The following is an 18202-nucleotide window of genomic DNA, read 5'->3' as shown; positions in this document are numbered from 1 at the left end:
AGGTAAATATTGTGAGCTGAGAGGCAGCCTGAGCAAAATACGCTCTAAGAAAAATATACTATGATATCAATGTAAACATATGGTAATTATTCATAGTTCTCAATCATGTAACCAACGCAGAGCTGTGAATGGCAAAACACAGTACTACTAAGTAATACTACTCCTTCAAGGCAATTTAGATCACCTCCCAAATAAAGAAGACACATTCTGATCCACATACAGCTCCTTCCATGTACTACAATCACAAAGAAAAACTCCTATTACAGTGATGACTCCCTCTACTTTGACTGCCATTAGGATTAACAAATACAAAAATACACACAGTGATATTAATTTTTTGAATTTGGATGGGTCAATAATGTTACCACTGAGGGGTGAAAGATAAGACATTCTTCAATGTCAAAGCAAAGTCAAGGGCTAATTAGCTAAAATAATTTATCTAATGCTGGTCCATTGTTAGTTTCAGAGCAGCTGTAGTGTAGAGCAGCAGTAACACAGAAGTAACATTTTGGAAATTCTATAAGACAAATCTAATCACAACCTATTTCCAGTGTTTAAAATGTGGCACTACTGACAATCGGAGCTGCTACAGACAATATGGTGCAATTTGATCTCTGTGCTTACAAGGAAGGGTTGTGAGAAGAGTGTTCACTATAATGTGCTTTACACTACGCGTAGCTAGCAGTTGTGAGCAAATGGAGTCTCTAGTAGTCCGTGCATCCAATTTAACAACTATTCAGCTCTTTGGCTAAACAAACCCTGTAACTGTAAAGTGCCCATGCCCAGCACAGGAAACATTGTTCTGTGTGTTTCACTCCCATGATGATGCAATATTGTAAGAAATCGTAAAAATATTGTAAAAAAACTTCTATCTACTCAACAAAACAAAATAAACAAAAAAACATATCTTATGAATTTATCCCTTAATTCGTTTTATTCTGACACTCTTCTGGAGTGAAAATCCGGAGACTTTCTGCTTCCAGCGCTCTGTCTGGTTGAGAGCTCTCTTTTCAAAAAGCAGAAGCTAAGAGATTAAATTTCATGTGAGAAATGAAATCTTCCCTTAGCAACCGTACAGGTGTCGTTTTAGTTTCAGTTGCATGGTCACAAGGCCATCCACCCACTATTTTTGGTCTCAACTACAGCATCAACAACAGAAATCACCTCCTCCTCCTCCCCCCGGTGTCTTACCCTTTTCTGGCGGCTTTCAGCAGCAGCCAGCTGGGCCGACATGCGTTCCTGCATCTTTCTGCAGTGTGCCATAACGGCCTCCAAGACAGAGATGGGGCTGGACCCCAGGGGCCGCCGTTCCTTGTCTCCTCTGGGGACCCCGCCTTCAAAGTCCCTCTGAAGAGCCAGATAGGGGTCAGTCAGGCTGTAGTGGCCATAGCGCTCTTGGAGAAACACCTCCTTCCTCTGAGCCTGCAGGGTGGGGCAGGGAGGGAAGAAAATACTATTTAACTTGTTCACACTATAAGGATTAAAATCATTTTGATTCCATCCAGAAATCTTAAAAATAATAACTAGAATGTTGCCAGGTTTACACACACTTTTCAAACAGTATTATCTGTCATCTCATTTGTTTCAGAATTAGTCTACAACCAGTAAAACAAAACAAATCAAAAATACAGCAGTACTTTGGCATTTCTACAAACCAACAAAATGCTATGAAGACACTGTCATGTTGCTATCCTGCATACTTGTCCACACAAGTATGCAGGATAGCAACATGAAAGGAGTCAAAATGTGGTTTATTCTCTGCACTTTGGTAAAGTATTCCTCAACTTTCTTCTGGAGATCTCTACTATTCTGTCCTTCATGGGAAAGTTTGTGTCCCAAAGAGGCTGAAGGTCTGGCAACACTTGTGGTATGAAGATCAGCTTTATTACTTGACCATTGCTAGCAGTGGCCTGTGGCCTTCATCGGTGTCAGTTCATCAGTTTAACGCATTTAAACAACAGACGAAGAGCAACAGAGTGCATATTTATGGTGATTTTGAATGTTCAAAGCTTTTACCACTCCATCAACACCCAGCCCACTCCTGCCCAGTGCTTCAAACACACACACACACACACACACACACACACACAAAACCCAAAGAAAGTCCAGTCCGCTAAGCCATGCTGTGGAACTGTGAACCAACCACTACTCACCCCTGAATGCTGTGAGCCCAACCACACGACTCCACAAGCACTCAGCAATGTAGCAGACACAACTGCTCTCAGGTTACACTGCTACATGGAAATGGGAGCTACAGTCCTCTGAGCTGGTCAGAGGTAAGAGCAAAAGGCCTGTGGTATAATAACAGAACAAGGCTAAACTGGTATTCTTAACAGAGAACATGGCTGCAATTTGCAGATCAATATTAGATCCTTGGCTAACTGAAAAAATTCTTCAACTGCACAGCTGCAGACTCCAATATTTATCATTCATCTTCCAGCTTTGACTTCCAGGAGAATGTAAACAGAATGCTTAATGCTTTAGCAGATGAATCAGACCCAAGATGGTAAGTTTTTCCAAACAGCGTATGAATGCAACAGAATGGTGATGGCCAAAGATCAAAATACTCACTTGTGTTCATCAAAATTTAGGCAAATATATACATGCCGCAGGGATAAAATACTAACATTATATATATAAAATACTAACTATATATATATAAAATACTAACTATATATATATAAAATACTAACTATATATATATATATATATATATATATATATATATATTGTTGATTTTTCTTAAAGCTGGCTTTCCTATGTTTGAACAAGCATATTTATTTATATTGCTAGATGTATTAATTCATTTTAAAAAGCATAAGCACCTGGACTGCATACAAACATCCATGTGTGTCCATCTCCCAAATAGTAATAACATATAGTTGTGAATTTAGCTAATAATACAACTACAACAACTAGCTTGCACTGCATTTTTCAAAATGGCATTTGTTCCTTTTAGATGTACGTCCACTCGAAACAGCTCATTACATCAAATCCTGTGGGTTTATAAGCGGGAAAGCATCTTCCCTATAATCCAGTGTAATTCACTGCTGCTTCAAGCAGAAGCTGGCATTTATTAGCCTCGGGCACAGTTCAGTTATATTTTCCCTTTTGAACCTGCTTTCATTCTGACCACAGCCAAATGACCAGTCATCCACTGGTCAAATAATACCCAACCAAAATCCACTTGGCTGCAGTAGAGCAGCTGCACAGCAACCAAACCCCCACAGACTGTAAGTAGTGCTGAACGAGTAATAACTGTTGCAGGAATACACGGCAGTAAATCAAAAGTCATCAGAGTTTAGATCTGTAAAATATTTCAGTCAAAGCATTAACGAAGTGGGTCCGGAAAGATTTTACTTCACAGTCATGATTCATATCTATCAACAGGAGAAAGCTGGTGAGTAATTAATATACAGGGTAAGAGACTTAAATTTAATGTGGGGGCGAGGGAAAGACAAAGAGTTGGGCGGGAGAGACAAAGCCACAGACAGCAGGGACAAAGAGGAATGAACGGCAGGACGGTGCTGCGAGATGCGTTTCCAAAGAAGGAGATGTAGTTAGAGTCAAACAGCAACACGCTCATATAAAGAGCACAGAGGATGGAGATTGATGGTCAACCCTAAGAGGGCTGAGGCAGCTCTGGATACTGATGGCCAACTGTGAGCAGGCCAATATAAACATCCCCCCGAGGAAAGGTAGGTGTGTGTGTGAGATGGAGAGGAAGAAAGAGCAGGAATAAGAGAAAGAACAAAAAGGCTGTGTGGAAAAACTGGAAAGAGGAAAGACTTTACTGAAAGCTGAAAAACACTTTCAACATGAATCACTTGAAAAACATTTGGAACTATTGAAGCGTTCTTGAAACAATTAGTCAATTATAATTAATCAAATGAAAGTTAAAACAGCACCTGTTCTGCTAATAATGACCATTTTTGACAAAAATACTGACAAAAATCAAGCCAAATTTCTTTGCCTGTGAAATAGGACATTTTCATGATTTATCTTTATAAAAATATTTTGACTACTTTTGACATTTTGCATACATGCTTCAATAATAGGGAAAAATAAGTAATCATTAATTCCATAATATTTTATTGTAGCCCTAGTTACCTGCACTAGTAATTTGCTACCTACAATTATCATTTAGCTGACATTAAAATCAACAATTGTTAAAAAATGTCAAATTCATGTCTTCAGACTTGTTTTATCTGATCAACAATTCAAAATGCCAAATTAAATGATTCAGAGCACGACTCATACATTAGACAGGTAAATATATAATCCAAAGTCATCTCAGTGCAGGTATGTTGGTAACAGCAGGTGTGCCATCCAATAAAGTAGGAGAAATTAGCACCAGTGTCACATCCTTCAGGTTCCACCCCAAAGAGAAGTTTTTAAGATGCAAAACAGGCGAGTCTTAAAAAAAAAAAAGCTTAGCAAAAATATTTACTACAATGTATTTTCTATTTATTTTCAAAAACTCTTTATTGGTATGGGTTTGATGATTATTTGAGTTAAGTTTCGTTGTCATCCCATAGATGCCTAAGCTGTAATATCCAGCTACAGTGAAAGTATCATCTAAACAAGCTCCAGAGCAAATAATCAGGAGGAAAAAAAAACAAAAAAAACATGCTTTGAGCCGCATACAAATTGTGTCAAGACACTACAGCCCACGCTGCTATATCGACTCCACCCACACTGAGGTGGTCCTCAATTGCAATGGAAACACAACACGACCGGGGCGAGTTGTGCCGAGTCGAGTCGACCCGCGCTGAGTAGATACTAATGGAAACGCAGCTTAAGCTTCCCCGAGGCTCTTAATTCCATAGATGCATTGATTTGTCACAGGGAAGCTACAACATACAATAGACTTTGATTTACACTGATGTTGTGGGACCGAAGCTTATGACAGAAAATCCTTTTGTCTTTTTTTTTTTAATTTAATGCCTTCTAATGGAATAAAAACTGAACCAATGTGCTAACTGAGCAGCATGTTCTGGTCATCTGTTTGATAATGCTGACGCTAAGACACAACTGAAACCAGCTAATAAAACAACCCCAAGTTCTTCCAATGACCTAAGGCTTTCTTAGAATAAATTTGAACAGTCCTCAGACTACAGTGAGTACAACTGCAACTTTTGTATTAAAAATGGCAATTCTCCAAGCAATATAGCCAACCTTCCTCAGCCACCACTACTTTTCTAATGAAGAAAACAAGATGAAATTATATTTGATCAGCCAAAATATCTCTGAGGTACGAGTGGAGGGACTCTGGAAAACCACATAACTTGGGTACATAACTTTTACCTGTACCCACATTTCTACTGGAAACTTTTCAGCCCCTTAACAGGGGTTAGTACACTGTGGCCAGTTCTAGTGCTAAACATTGCTGATTGGTCAAGTAAGCTAGCATTTTGCATCCAGTATTTTGCAACAAGCGTTTTTAAAAAATATTTTCTTTTAGACATGGAACAACAGAAGAAACCCCATCAGATGGACCACTAAGTCCAGACTTGTGCATGAAAAATATCCAGCAAGGATGTGTATGTTTTGAATTATCACATGCAAAAATTACATGACAAAAATATCCCTTTATCTGAGAGACTCAAAATTTACATGGCTTGAAACTGCAGCTGAAATAAATAAAAAGTAGAGCTAAATCACCCTTCAGGTTCTTTGCAATGTCCCGGCCGCTTGCCCCAAAACAAAAATTTCCAGTTGCCTTAGGGTGTAAATGTAGCCAAAAAGGCCCATGTTTCAGTTACATGTTGTGAACAATACCCTTTCCAGTTTAATAAGGTTTACATAAGATGTTTATCTGTACCTTTAATCGTGTAGTGATTAGCTTGGCCAGCAAAACGTAGCTGGTTTCGATTCCAGCCGGATGCACAAATCACCTTTGGGATTGCATCAGGAAGGGCATCCTGTGTAAAACTCAAATCAAACATGCAGGGCTACCTGCTGTGGTGACCCCTTGTGGAAAGGAAGCAGCCAAAAGTAGCTTTAAATATCTACTTTATCTACTGGTTTGTGAAAAACACATGGGTGATTAAGTGCTAGTAACTCTAGAGTATTTGCTAGTACAGCATTGGTGGTGTGCTATGAGTGAGATGTCAATATTATTAGCATCAACCTTTATAGGCATGCTGCACTCACTGGGTGACAGGGTTCAGAGATCATGGCCAGAAAGAGAGAGGTGGTATCAGAAGAGAAGCAGGGACAGAACAGAAGAGAAGGAAATTGGTAATGAATCAGAGGAACAGAGAGAGAGGGTGAAAAGTGAAACAGAAAAAAAGCCCAGTAACGGGAGCCAAGAATGGACCTCTGGAAAGAAGTCTGGAGAGGGTACTCCAAAGTTTGCATAGTGGAGAAAGGAGCAGCATGTATTCATGTGGCTCATTTAGCTCTACTCATGAGCATGTGAATATCAAGTCAGATGTTGGCTGCCAACTCAGTTCTGATTCAAAAATCAAACAGAGGAGCCGTTCATGTCTGGAAAAACACACAACATTAGACCGAAAGAGAGGGATGTGTTGTGAGGGCACTTGATCTGAGTGTCTGTTGCTTGAGACGCTGCTTAGCTCAGTATTCAGAAAAAAATATATTAAAATTAGCTTAGCAAAAGCATGGGAGAGCAAAGTAAATGAGAAATACTCTCATCTCATCTTTCAGGATGACTGTTCAAGTGAGCCATCAGCATGTGGATAAGAAGTAAATGTTTACGTGTTCAAGATGTGCTAGCTTTGCTGAAATTAAAGATTGGAAAAAATCATATGGAAGATAAGAAAGGAAACTTTCTCCAAATGTGTCATTCGAGAAATATAAAGACAGTCACACTCAATCTGATGTATCCAGACTCCAAAGGACAATTTTACATCTGTACAGTTCTTTCTGCTCAGCGTATTTTTAAAAAAAATAAATAAATAAATAAGCCTGCTATCATGAACAACCAGCTGCTGGCTGTTTTTTTTTTTCTTCCCTACTCAAAAGTAACTCATGCTTTCATTTCACCAAAAACACCAAACACCTTCTACTTCCAGCCTTTCAAGTGCGATCATTTGCTGCTTTTCTTTCTAACTTGGAGTTCAATAATGAGTGATGGGTTGAATAAAATGACCACTGAGCATTGATTTGTGCAGTTTCCCTTCCTTGGACAGTACAATGCATCAAATGTGCCTCACTGGGACTGAAGAGTGTTCTTGGTATGGGCTTTAACCATACAAATTAGTGAGCTACATCATTTGGATTTTTGTTTCTTCATGTGTTACATTCAAACATTTGCTATTATTTAGTTTATCCAGCTTGATGAGAGTATTTTGTTCTGATAGGTTTTCCTATTTCTTTTCTAAAAATCCATGCCATCATGCTACCACACTAAGAAATTTTAGTGAACAAATGGGAGAAATTACAGCTTAGGGAATTGACACCTCTGCAGCTGACTTATGTTCCTGATTCCAGCCTCAAATTGGTTTTCTAGGTCAGAACAGTGAAGAACTGACATACAGCATCAAGACAGGAGAGAATTAGGAGTTGGTATTGGCTGAGACTGTGTGCGTGTGTGTGCGCATGCGTGTGTCTGCATATGTGTGCGTGCGAGACGCTATTCCAGCATCCACATCACTGCATTTCTGATCTCTAGAGATATGAAACCATCCAAAAGCTTTTCCACTCTGTGTGCGTGTGTGCATGTGTCACCAGGGGGTGTGGATAGTCCCTCGGGATGGACTGACCCGGGGGAAGATGGAAAATATCTTCAGGCCCATCTGTCATTCACACACACATGCACGCACGCACACACACACATTAAGCGATCACTTCAACGTGCAAATTATCTATCAATGAGCTGATTTAGCTGTCACATTTAAACAAGAAGTTTTTCTAATATTTATTAGACAAACTACTGTCACACCACAGCCACAGACACAAAAAAGTCCTGTGGTAAACAAATTAGAGAAAGTACATTCTGCACTCTTGTACAAGGATGTGTGGTGCTTTCTATTTATATAATCTATAACAATAAGTCAGACATAATGCATACTTACAAGATATTCACATCATATTAGACTCATCTGTGTACAGGAATATTACTACATAATGCACCTACACTAGATAATCTGCTGATAACAATGCATTATGTATAACATCACTATAATCACAAGGCAACCATGCACAAAAAATAATGCAACCATGCTGTTTACATTTGAGCAATACTGCTGAGCAGCATGTATGGCTTTAATACTGCTCAATGATGAGTCATAGTCTGTACTATCTAAGCCCATGATTCATCCCTGACCAACATGATATGCCAAATTTCATGGCTCAACTCTTCGTGGTTTTGGAATCTATAGACTGGAAAGATAAAACCTCACAGAAGGATGGATGGATGGATGGATGGATGGACGGACGGACGGACGGACGGACGGATGGATGGATGGATGGACGGACGGACGGACGGATGGATGGACAGACAGACCTTATGACGACAATATCCTCCTGCTTTATTTGCATGGGAGGATAAACTACCACTTAGCAAGTTGCAAGTGTCTGCAGTTAAGTTGATGTCTTCCATGTAAACTATGGGCAACTGCAGACACCTGCTAGCAATGACAAAAAACACAAGGACCTCCAGAAACCACTCACCAACTGGTCACTGACCAGTCTCTAGGCCTGTTTGACCGGGGCTTTAGCATTGATTTCACAGCACCTGCCAGCAACCTTCAGCTTTCACTCACAACCAGTCAGGAAACAGACATTTCTCCCTCATGACTGGTGTTTGCCAGATGTTCACTAACCTGTCTTTTAGCTTTTGTGGCTGAGGCCTAATACTAACCTAGTCACCTCCACCACCTTATCGTGGTGGAGGAGTTTGTGTCCCTGTGATTCCAGGGGCTATGTTGTTGTGGGCTTTTGCCTCTGATAAGGTCTCACAAGGCAAACTGGTCCAGGCTGAGGCTGGCTACTGAGACATGGAACTTCACCTCTCTGGTGGGGAAAGAGCCTTGGTTGATGTCTGAGGTTGAGAGATACTGGGGATATAGCCGGGCTCACCTTAACACTCAGCTGCGGTGTGGCTGCAGCGATGCTGAGATTGTACTGGTTCATTGTGGTAAAGAGAGCGATGAATGTAAAATTTCTGGAGGAGTTAATATTTCAGAACCGTTATTTATTATTCTCTTCATACATGCCAAAAATGGAGGTTCAAAGAGTTTCAAGAGGCATCCTTCACATTTTAAATCATACACATAAACATTCCATAAGAAATTCAGTACACAGAATGATGATGATGATGATTGGTGGTTACAGTAAGACTCAACTAGACATCTATCCTCACAGTGAGTGAGAAAGAGCATCTGACACTTGATGACGCACAATCACGAGGGATTTCGCTTTGCTGCAGGCATCAATATGTGCAGAAGGATTAGAGCTGACATACAGGAACAGATGATTGTTGCATGCTGTAGGAGATATGGTGGAGTTATAGACGGGGGAGGTGGAGGAGGTACAGTATAAATTAGACTGAGATAAAAGAGAAGAAAGGAAGCTCAGAGGGAAAAAGGGAGGTAAACTGAATGTTTTAAAAAGTAACTGTCAGAGAGAATGTGAGAGATGGGTGCATTAAGGGAGAGGAAGAAAGGGAGGATGAAAGGAAAAGATGATAATCGTGAGAACCAACAAAGCAGATGTTAGCTGCCACCTCTGCTATGTTCACATGCAGCTATGACCCCAGAGAGTTATGCAATAACCTGGTAGTTCAAAGTGTCACAGAACCTGAACGGCATCAACTCAACCAAAACCCAGATCATACTTCATTCCAATGTGTCTGTATGTGTTTCAGACTCAAAGTATTTTCTTTACTGAGTTTTTCTAATGAATTTATGATGTGTGAGTCAATGTTTGAGTCACGAAAAGTCCATTATGTTCTCCAACAGCATAATTTCATGTCTTGAGATCAGTGATGGTAAAGATGTTCTATCATGGTGAAAGAATAAAATATCAGAATTCAGTCTATTAAATTCAAAAAATATAATTGATTCAAAAAGTCTTAATCATCTCATCATTTATGGGGTTAAAAAGATTCAACATTCAACATGAAAAAACCAAATCAGCTGATTTTGGGTGCCAGACCTAAATTAAAGTTACTTATCATAAAACGAGGACAGCTATGGCTGCAGATTAAACAGAAAGAGTTAGATCTATGAAATTAACCTGTTTATTTAAATCTTCTATCGTAATGCCCTCGTGTGCCATCTCAATTTGGGCCATCTTTTCATTTCATTGTTTGTGCTTTTCTTTGATTACAAAGTTCTTTTTTATTGTCTGTGGACTACAAGTTACTGCTGCCACTAGCATGAGTCCCTGGAATTGGCAAAAATTAACGTGTCAATCTTACAGCAGATCAGCTGTACTCACAGCAGCCAACAGTGCTGCGAGATAGGAAATTTTCCATGTGTCATGCCATTCTGTGTATGAAATGTACAGGTGCATTAAATGATTGAAGAATTATGCAGCATGTATGGCCTTGGCATTGGATTATTATTTGCTGCAATGTGAAAAGTTAATTAAAGTTTGATGATGTTCACAATCTATTCAACCTTGACCTAATCTGACATAACTCAGGATGATATCCACCAGATAATCAGTACCAATCACAGTATTGACAGGCCAAATGAATACATACCAGTATCCTAAATAATTATCACACTGAAATTCAAACTGAAAGCAGTCACATATATGAGGATGCTTGTGGCATCACATCTAAAAGCTATTTAACTTGACTGGCGTCAGTGGGAGTGATTCAAAAATTCATCACTCATTTATCTTTCCATCAGTGCTGTCAGCAGAGGCATAGCACTGACAGTACGCTGATATCAGTGAGGAACCAGGCCACTCTTATATAACCAATCCAGCAGAGGAGAAACAACACCAGCAGTTACAGGACCAAATGATTGGTTCCTGGCTCTACCCCCCCTTTAGGAGGTCAGATGCAAAATGTGACATAACCCAACACAACTAGCACCATCCAGACTATGCACCCCAGTGCTTTGTTGTATTATCTTATCTTCACAAGCCATTACAAACAATAGCAGCCCACTGATATATCACTTATACAATGGTACTGTTTATACTGGAATTTAAAAAAAAAAAAATCAGAATCAATCAGCCCCAAAAATCCAAAATCTACAAAACTATTTCCCTTCAGGGAGTATTACAGTACAGCTTTTCCAATTCTCATTCATTTCAGAGATGTGACTCTTAAATCACTTCATAATGAACTTGGAGTATTTTGTACACAACATAACTACAAATGTTCATGTGTCTTTTTGTGCTATGATGTAGACTTAAGACGGATGGAGGCCTAAAGTGGTGATATTTCCCACTCTGTAGCAGCTTTCTTCACTCATATTTAATAAGTTCAGCTGACAAGCTCAATGAAAGTTTGATGAAGCTACAGAAACTGTATGCTCCCCCCATACACACACACACACATGAAAATACATAAAATATATTGACAAACAAAGGGGACAAAAAACAAACACATAGACACAATAAAGCTATATTCTCACAGTTGAGTTATCTGCTATGCAAAAAAGCTTATGATCTAATAATAAGTGATCCTCATGTGAAGGAGCACAGAGACCCACTTTGTACAGTCATGTGATGTACATTCACTGCACACTAACAAGTCTCCCCTAAAGACAGAAACCATTGAAAATCATAATTCAACATTCCCAGGACTTCCTAATCCTCCTGTCCTAAATCTCTCTTAGCCTCTCTCTCTCTCTCTCTCTCTCTCACACACACACACACACACAGAAATTAGAAGAGTGTAACCAAATATATATATATATATATATATATATATATAGAGACACACACACACACACATCCACAGATTTGGAGCCCATTAGCTTTTCAGTCACTTATCTATAAATACTGTTTTTAAAGATGTAATGCTAGGAGAAACAAAAGGAGGGGGGGGGGGGGGGGGGGGGACTCCAGACTGAGAGAAATGCCTCAGAGAAAGCACACAAACATACATTTTTGTTAATGTGTGTATACACACACACACACACACACATACAGACTTACAGCTGTGCGGAAGGGTTTAGCTACCCAGTAAAGTCACCTCCTTGAAGCCTATTTTTACCCTTAATGCCACAGTAAACCAACCCAGGCCTGCTGCTTGATTAAACCCCATAGTCCCTGTGGGCAGGAGCACAAAAGCACCCCACAACATCTGATAGGGCTGCAAGTGTATTTACCACTTACTGTGTGTGTGTGTGTGTGTGTGTGTGTGTGTGTGTGTGTGTGTGTGTGTGTGTGTGTGTGTGTGTGTGTGTGTGTGTGTGTCAGTTTTTTGAGAAGTCATGCGCATGCATATCTATTTTTCTGATTAAATGTGTGTCAGCACTTTATATACAGCTGATTTAACTCCATGCTGAAAGGAAATCTTGTAAGCAAACACACACAAAGACATACAGAGATACAGATGATAGTCCTCAGACTATATCAAAAATGGTTTGAGGCAGACGCACACAAATACACACATATCTCAGCACATTTAAGCACTCAAACCATAATGAATGTGTGCATTATTACCAGCTTTGGCAAAAGAGTTGATATGAAAAAGGCCCAATAGCTTATCTGATAACACACATCAACTGAAAATCACAGACCTCAGCAACCCTGGACACACACACACACACACACACACACACACACACACACACACACACACACACGCTGCCCTATCTCAAACAAAGACAAATACAGATGGAAAAACAACACCATGATGCCGCAGGCAGGAAATCAAATCATGAAAAGGCCACAGCGGTCGATAACGCTGAAGTCTGACTCGAAGAAATAAAAAATAAATAAGAGATACGGGGGTTACCTGACAAAACACATACACAACAAAATACTTTTTATAGGAAATTTTGCTTAAGGTTTGTGGCTAGCTGTCATCCTGGGCCCTGTGCTATAAACAAGTTAAACATACCCAGGATATCTTTCTGTTATCTGGATTCACTTATCTTAGCATCAATTAGGTTAAACGGTCCCAAAAAACTGGTTTTCAACTCGCTGAGATAACCCAGGGTTTCCCCTGCATGTTCACATGAAAGGCGTGGCTTTGGCAGCATCTGCTCAACCACAGTTATGGATAAGTCTACTGGCAGCAGAGTGGAAGTTAAACACATCATACAAGCTAAAAATAGAATTCGAATATGGGCTGATTCTACGTGCCAGAGTGATATAAGATCAAATGGTGCCCCATTTAGGATCATAAGGCTTACAGACCAATAAAATTGTTGTAAAATTGTTTGCAGCCAGGGAAAAAAAATCATAAAGGAATAAACTTGTGTCAAACAATCTATATTTGTTACTGATGCTCATCAGGGGGAAAACACTATAGCAGCCTAAAATCACTCACTCATTCAAGTCAGAGTGAAAAAAGAAAATCTTTGGTCAACAAAATAATAATATTTCCATCATAATCCCTGATTATTCTTCTGCAGGTCTTCTATCTCAGGAGGCTGAGGGTCTCTAGGCCTGTGCATCCAGCAGTGTGCTATCCCTGTAGTTCCAATCACCTGCACCTTCAAACCTCCTGTGGTAGAGTCTGCAGACGTGGCTGCACCTATGAGATGGGCTTCACAATCAAAACAGCCGCACCTGCCTCCACTTCCAACTGAGCTTTTTTGGTTTGTTTTGTTTTGTTTTTCTCAAAGTCTAGTTTCTTCAAGTTTGTTGGTTCAGGGTGGTACCATTGAAGAGAGGTAACAGTACCAACCACCATGCTTACCTGTTACCATTTTTAGAAGGTGCGCTTTAGAGGGAAATTTCAGTACATAAGGGGTAAAAAAAAGATTAATTCAGGCACAACTGTCTTTCATCGTCAAGATTTTTTCTGCCACTGTGTGCCCCTATTATGAAAAGCCATCATTTTGAAATACAAACGCATATAAATCAGATTCTGCTTCTTGCTTGGTAAATGTCACACACAGTGGGAATATATGATTAAAATTATTGATTGTCTCAAAGTTGTTCATAAAAGTTAAAAGAGAAAGGAGAAAAAGACTTTTCAACCAGTTGTGCAGTTGTTACATTTTCACTTAATTTACAAATTTTAATACACAATACTATAACACCACAAAGGAGCACAGGGCAAGGGACAAAAAAAAACCAAATAAAATCTGAGTCCAGGTGAGTCTTCTATAACACTGACCTGACCATGTAAGATAAAAAGATACAGGGACAAGAACAAGAGCAGCAGAGGATAATGGGAGCAGGGATTCTTGTGAGATAAGAGGTTATTGGAGTGAGGGGAAAGGAAAGGAACTAGGGGAGATAACAGGCGTGGACAGAGGAACAGTTTTTTTACTCTCAGACATGGTCACTCTGTTCCTGTATGTCAAAGGGCTCAAAACTCGGGAGCTTTTGTTCAGATTTGAAAAAGAAGGAAGAGTTTCTGGCTGAACATTCAAGCAACTAGACAGAAACATCATACAGTCTAAGACACTCCTCCAATCCTTAAACTTTGTCAAGGTTTTAAAGTTTTGTGTGCATACAGTTGTGGTCAGAAGTTTACATATGCTCATCATAAGGGTTTCAATGTTATGATCATTTTGGGTTTTTCATGATTTCTTTGAATGGTTCTTTTTCCAGAGTGGAATGATTGTGCAGCATACAACTTTAATGACTTTATATATTAAAAAAAAAAAAAAAAAGATTTGTGTGCACAAGTTTAAATTTATTTTGGATTTGTGGATTAGAACAAATATAAAATATATACATACACTCACTTAAATCTTAAACCTGTCTGTTTGTAAGTGAAACACCTTTGATACTATTTTTGCTGGGTGGTCATAAAATGAAAAGAGAAATTACTAGTATATGAGCTGTGTGAAATTTCACCTCAAACACGCAGCACGAGCTTCTTCATCCCAAATGAATACTGAAGGAAAGTTTTGTTTCTCACAGAAGGATAGGGGTGAGTGACGCATATGCTCAGTGTGCAATAACTGACACCACAGTGCTTTGTGGATTTTAAATGACCAAGCAGGGATTTTTGTGTTACTGTTTCTTTCATTATGTGGTGGCGGGGGTTGAGGTGGGGCAGTGGGTTCAGAGAGGGGTGTCAGGGGGGACAGGCAGTGCACAGCTGCCCAGCATGGCATTGATTGTGTGTTTTATGTCTTTTTATGCAGTAGCAGGCAGGAGGAGAGGTGGACTGAGCTGAGCTGAGGTGGATGCCTGCCAGGAAACAGAAAGCGAGTGTAAAGAGTGAAATGGAAACAGAATAAAGGGTACTGTGACAAACACCCAAGTGGCGCTGTGTATGTTTCGGGCCTAACCGAAGGCTTCCGTGCCACACATATCTTTCGCCAGGTGTTCAAGATTTGAACTATACTGTTGATGGTAACTGACATGTTTATTAGTGCATGCAAGACCATACAAATATGTCCTTGCAGCCCCATATGGTTATGTGTACTGTTACTGTACTAGGCCTAAAAAAGGTTAGCTTCTGGTGACCCTGCCGAGTACGTTTCAGACCCTCAGGTCATAATTTTTTATTGGCAAAATTAATTAACCTTCACAATTACTTGAAAACCCAGATTTTACATGTTGGGGCATCCACAAATGCTTATTAATGTAAAAAATAAATAAATAAATACAAATGCCACGCCTGCTGGGTCACCCCTACGTGACCTGTGTGACCAGATCTTAATCACAATGTATTCTTACCTACATTGTCATGACAGTATAATGACCAAACAGTGATTACACTTCCTTGCCTGTTATTTGTCAAAAATCTATTTGTAATTGGTACAAATAATCAAAAAACGAAACACTTAAATCTATGCACCATTTGAGTGTGTTCACATTTCAGACAGGAAACTCCCCATGAAGACATTAGACTGTGTTAAAGGGTTAAGAGCAAAAAGAAAAATGGTAGGAATCTACTGGTTCCCCATGAATGCATGCACAGGCACAGGCAGACATGACTGCTGCAAAAACAAATACAAAAAAGAAAAAAAAAAGAGAAACGCAGCTGGGATTATTTTTCTTTGCCACTAGATGAAATTGGCAAGCTGAGGGACCTAGATAAAGCAATTACACGAAGGACACCTTGCAACCTTTAAATGAGCAGGTGGTGGTGACATATAATATTAAATTAACAGGGTGCACAACCTATAATGTGGGATGGGTGGAAAAACTAGCATCACAACAGAAATGGAGATTTCCACACTGCCGCTGTCTTCTAGAGTATTTACCATGCTAGCCCTCTACGGCACTACAAAGGCTTCTCATTATCATCAGGTGCAACTGTGTACAAATGTGTACAACTCTCAAAACCACCTCAAAACAACAAAAAGAACAGAGCCACCAAATTTTAGTCTCATCTAGTTGAAAGGCTTTTTCCTTTTTGCTGATCTGCCACTTATTTTTCAAAAGGGTCATTAATCTTTAAAATATCATATCATATCATATCATATATATGGAGAGAAACCGTTTGACACCAGTTTTACAAAACATTTTTTACTGTTTTTGTAAATTAGGTTTGTTGTTGGCTAACCATAGTACAGAAATATTAATTTTATTACCCCCCCCCCCCCCCCCCCCCCCCCAATAGTGTTTCTACTATTTTTCCCCAGCCAAAAATAATCTTAACAGTCATTTTTTTTTCTATTTGTACAGTTTTAGGATCAAGTTGATAAAATCTATAGTGTTGAAAAAGAGAAGCAAGTTGCTTTCATTATTCCACAGTGGAGTCTGTATGGAGTTTCCATTGTGGAATAATGAAAGCAAGTTGCTTTCATTATTCCACAATGGAAACTCCATACAGACTCCACTGCCATGACCTGGCACCTCTATCACAGTCCAGTCCTGCCATGTGGCTGGTTGGAGAGGTGAGAACTGGCAAAACAGAGGGTCAGCAGCACAGCGGCAGGGCCAGAGCAGCAGGTAAGCCCTCTAATTTGTTAGAGTCATACAGAGATGAGCTGGCACCCTATAAAACAGTTATTCTCAGCCCTGTGCCATTAAGGCCCTGGAGTCTGCAGGTTTTCATTCCAACAAACTGCCACGGTGGTCAGTTTTGCTGATTAGCCAGTCTTTATCCAGGGAGAAAGAACTAATTAGTGCAATGGGGCTGGATGGAAAACAAGTCTGCATCCAATCAGTCTCCACGGCACCGGGAAAAGAACCACTGCCTTAAGGAAGTGGAGCACCAAGACTTAATTTGTCCTACTGTACAAAATGCATGTCATATTTCACCTAAAACATTAGCTAGAGAGGTAATTATGCTTTCAGCACATTCTTTGTTTATAGTCAAACATATTTCTGCAATACACTCCAGTGATATGAATAAAATTATAGAAAACATCAATTAAGGTTTGGTACCAAGTCTTTGAGCCATTTTTGAAAACTAAGGGCTAACAGTAAATAAAGTCACCACACACACACACACACACACACACACACACACACACACACACCAGCCAAAGTCAAAATTTAAAGGCTTCTTTTATTGTTTTTTAAACTGCTGCTACCTTCTTTAAATCCCACCAAAGATTTCCAATTAGATTAAAAAACACAGACTGAGATAATCCCACTGGGAAATTCCCAGCAAGGAACCAAGCTTTGTTTAGTTGTGACATATGTGTTGGAAAATATCCCACTAATTACAAAACTTCGACTTAGACACTGAGGAGATTAAATCATTTAAAAAAGCTACTGAAATTCAAATTTTCTGTCAAACATTAGCCATTAGTCACTGCCACAGATGCAGTCCCTCTTTTGCGCTTCACAGTAACTGTGAGTGAGTGTCCTTCCAGTGACACAAAGCTGGTCCCTTACCTGAAGATACTGTAAATTCATATGCAAATATCACAGTATAAAGAGATTAACCAGCTCTTGCAGCAACAAAACAAGCCCACAAAAATTACAGGCTTTCAGGCTTGAGACACAATGATGATAAATTCATCACTTCATACAACAAATTTGCAGAACTATACAGATGTATCCAAATGGGAAGAGTGTCTTATGGAGTGATGGGACTACATAGTTTTACTTTTTGCTGTTTTGTTTGTAAACTGAATATATTTGAATGTAGGAGCAAAGTAACCAAAGAAAAAAACAAGCAAAAATAAATAAATTAAAGAAAGGGGCTCACAAAATTATTAAATGTAGATAAAAT

At 39.4% G+C, this 18202-nt stretch overlaps 1 protein-coding gene across 1 annotated transcript in view; it reads right to left on the bottom strand.

The window, feature by feature from the left end:
* The window catches only part of cttnbp2 (cortactin binding protein 2), a 96163-nt gene that overhangs the window by 44268 nt on the left and 33693 nt on the right, over positions 1-18202 (bottom strand). Inside the window, 1 exon segment of the mRNA XM_030731460.1 lies at positions 1192-1422. Coding sequence (XP_030587320.1) covers positions 1192-1422 — 231 coding nt within the window.

This window comes from Archocentrus centrarchus, chromosome 6 (assembly GCF_007364275.1).
Source record: "Archocentrus centrarchus isolate MPI-CPG fArcCen1 chromosome 6, fArcCen1, whole genome shotgun sequence".
Lineage (NCBI taxonomy): Eukaryota > Metazoa > Chordata > Actinopteri > Cichliformes > Cichlidae > Archocentrus > Archocentrus centrarchus.
Note: the sequence above shows the minus strand (reverse complement) of the source record. Positions and strands in the feature narration are given on the sequence as shown.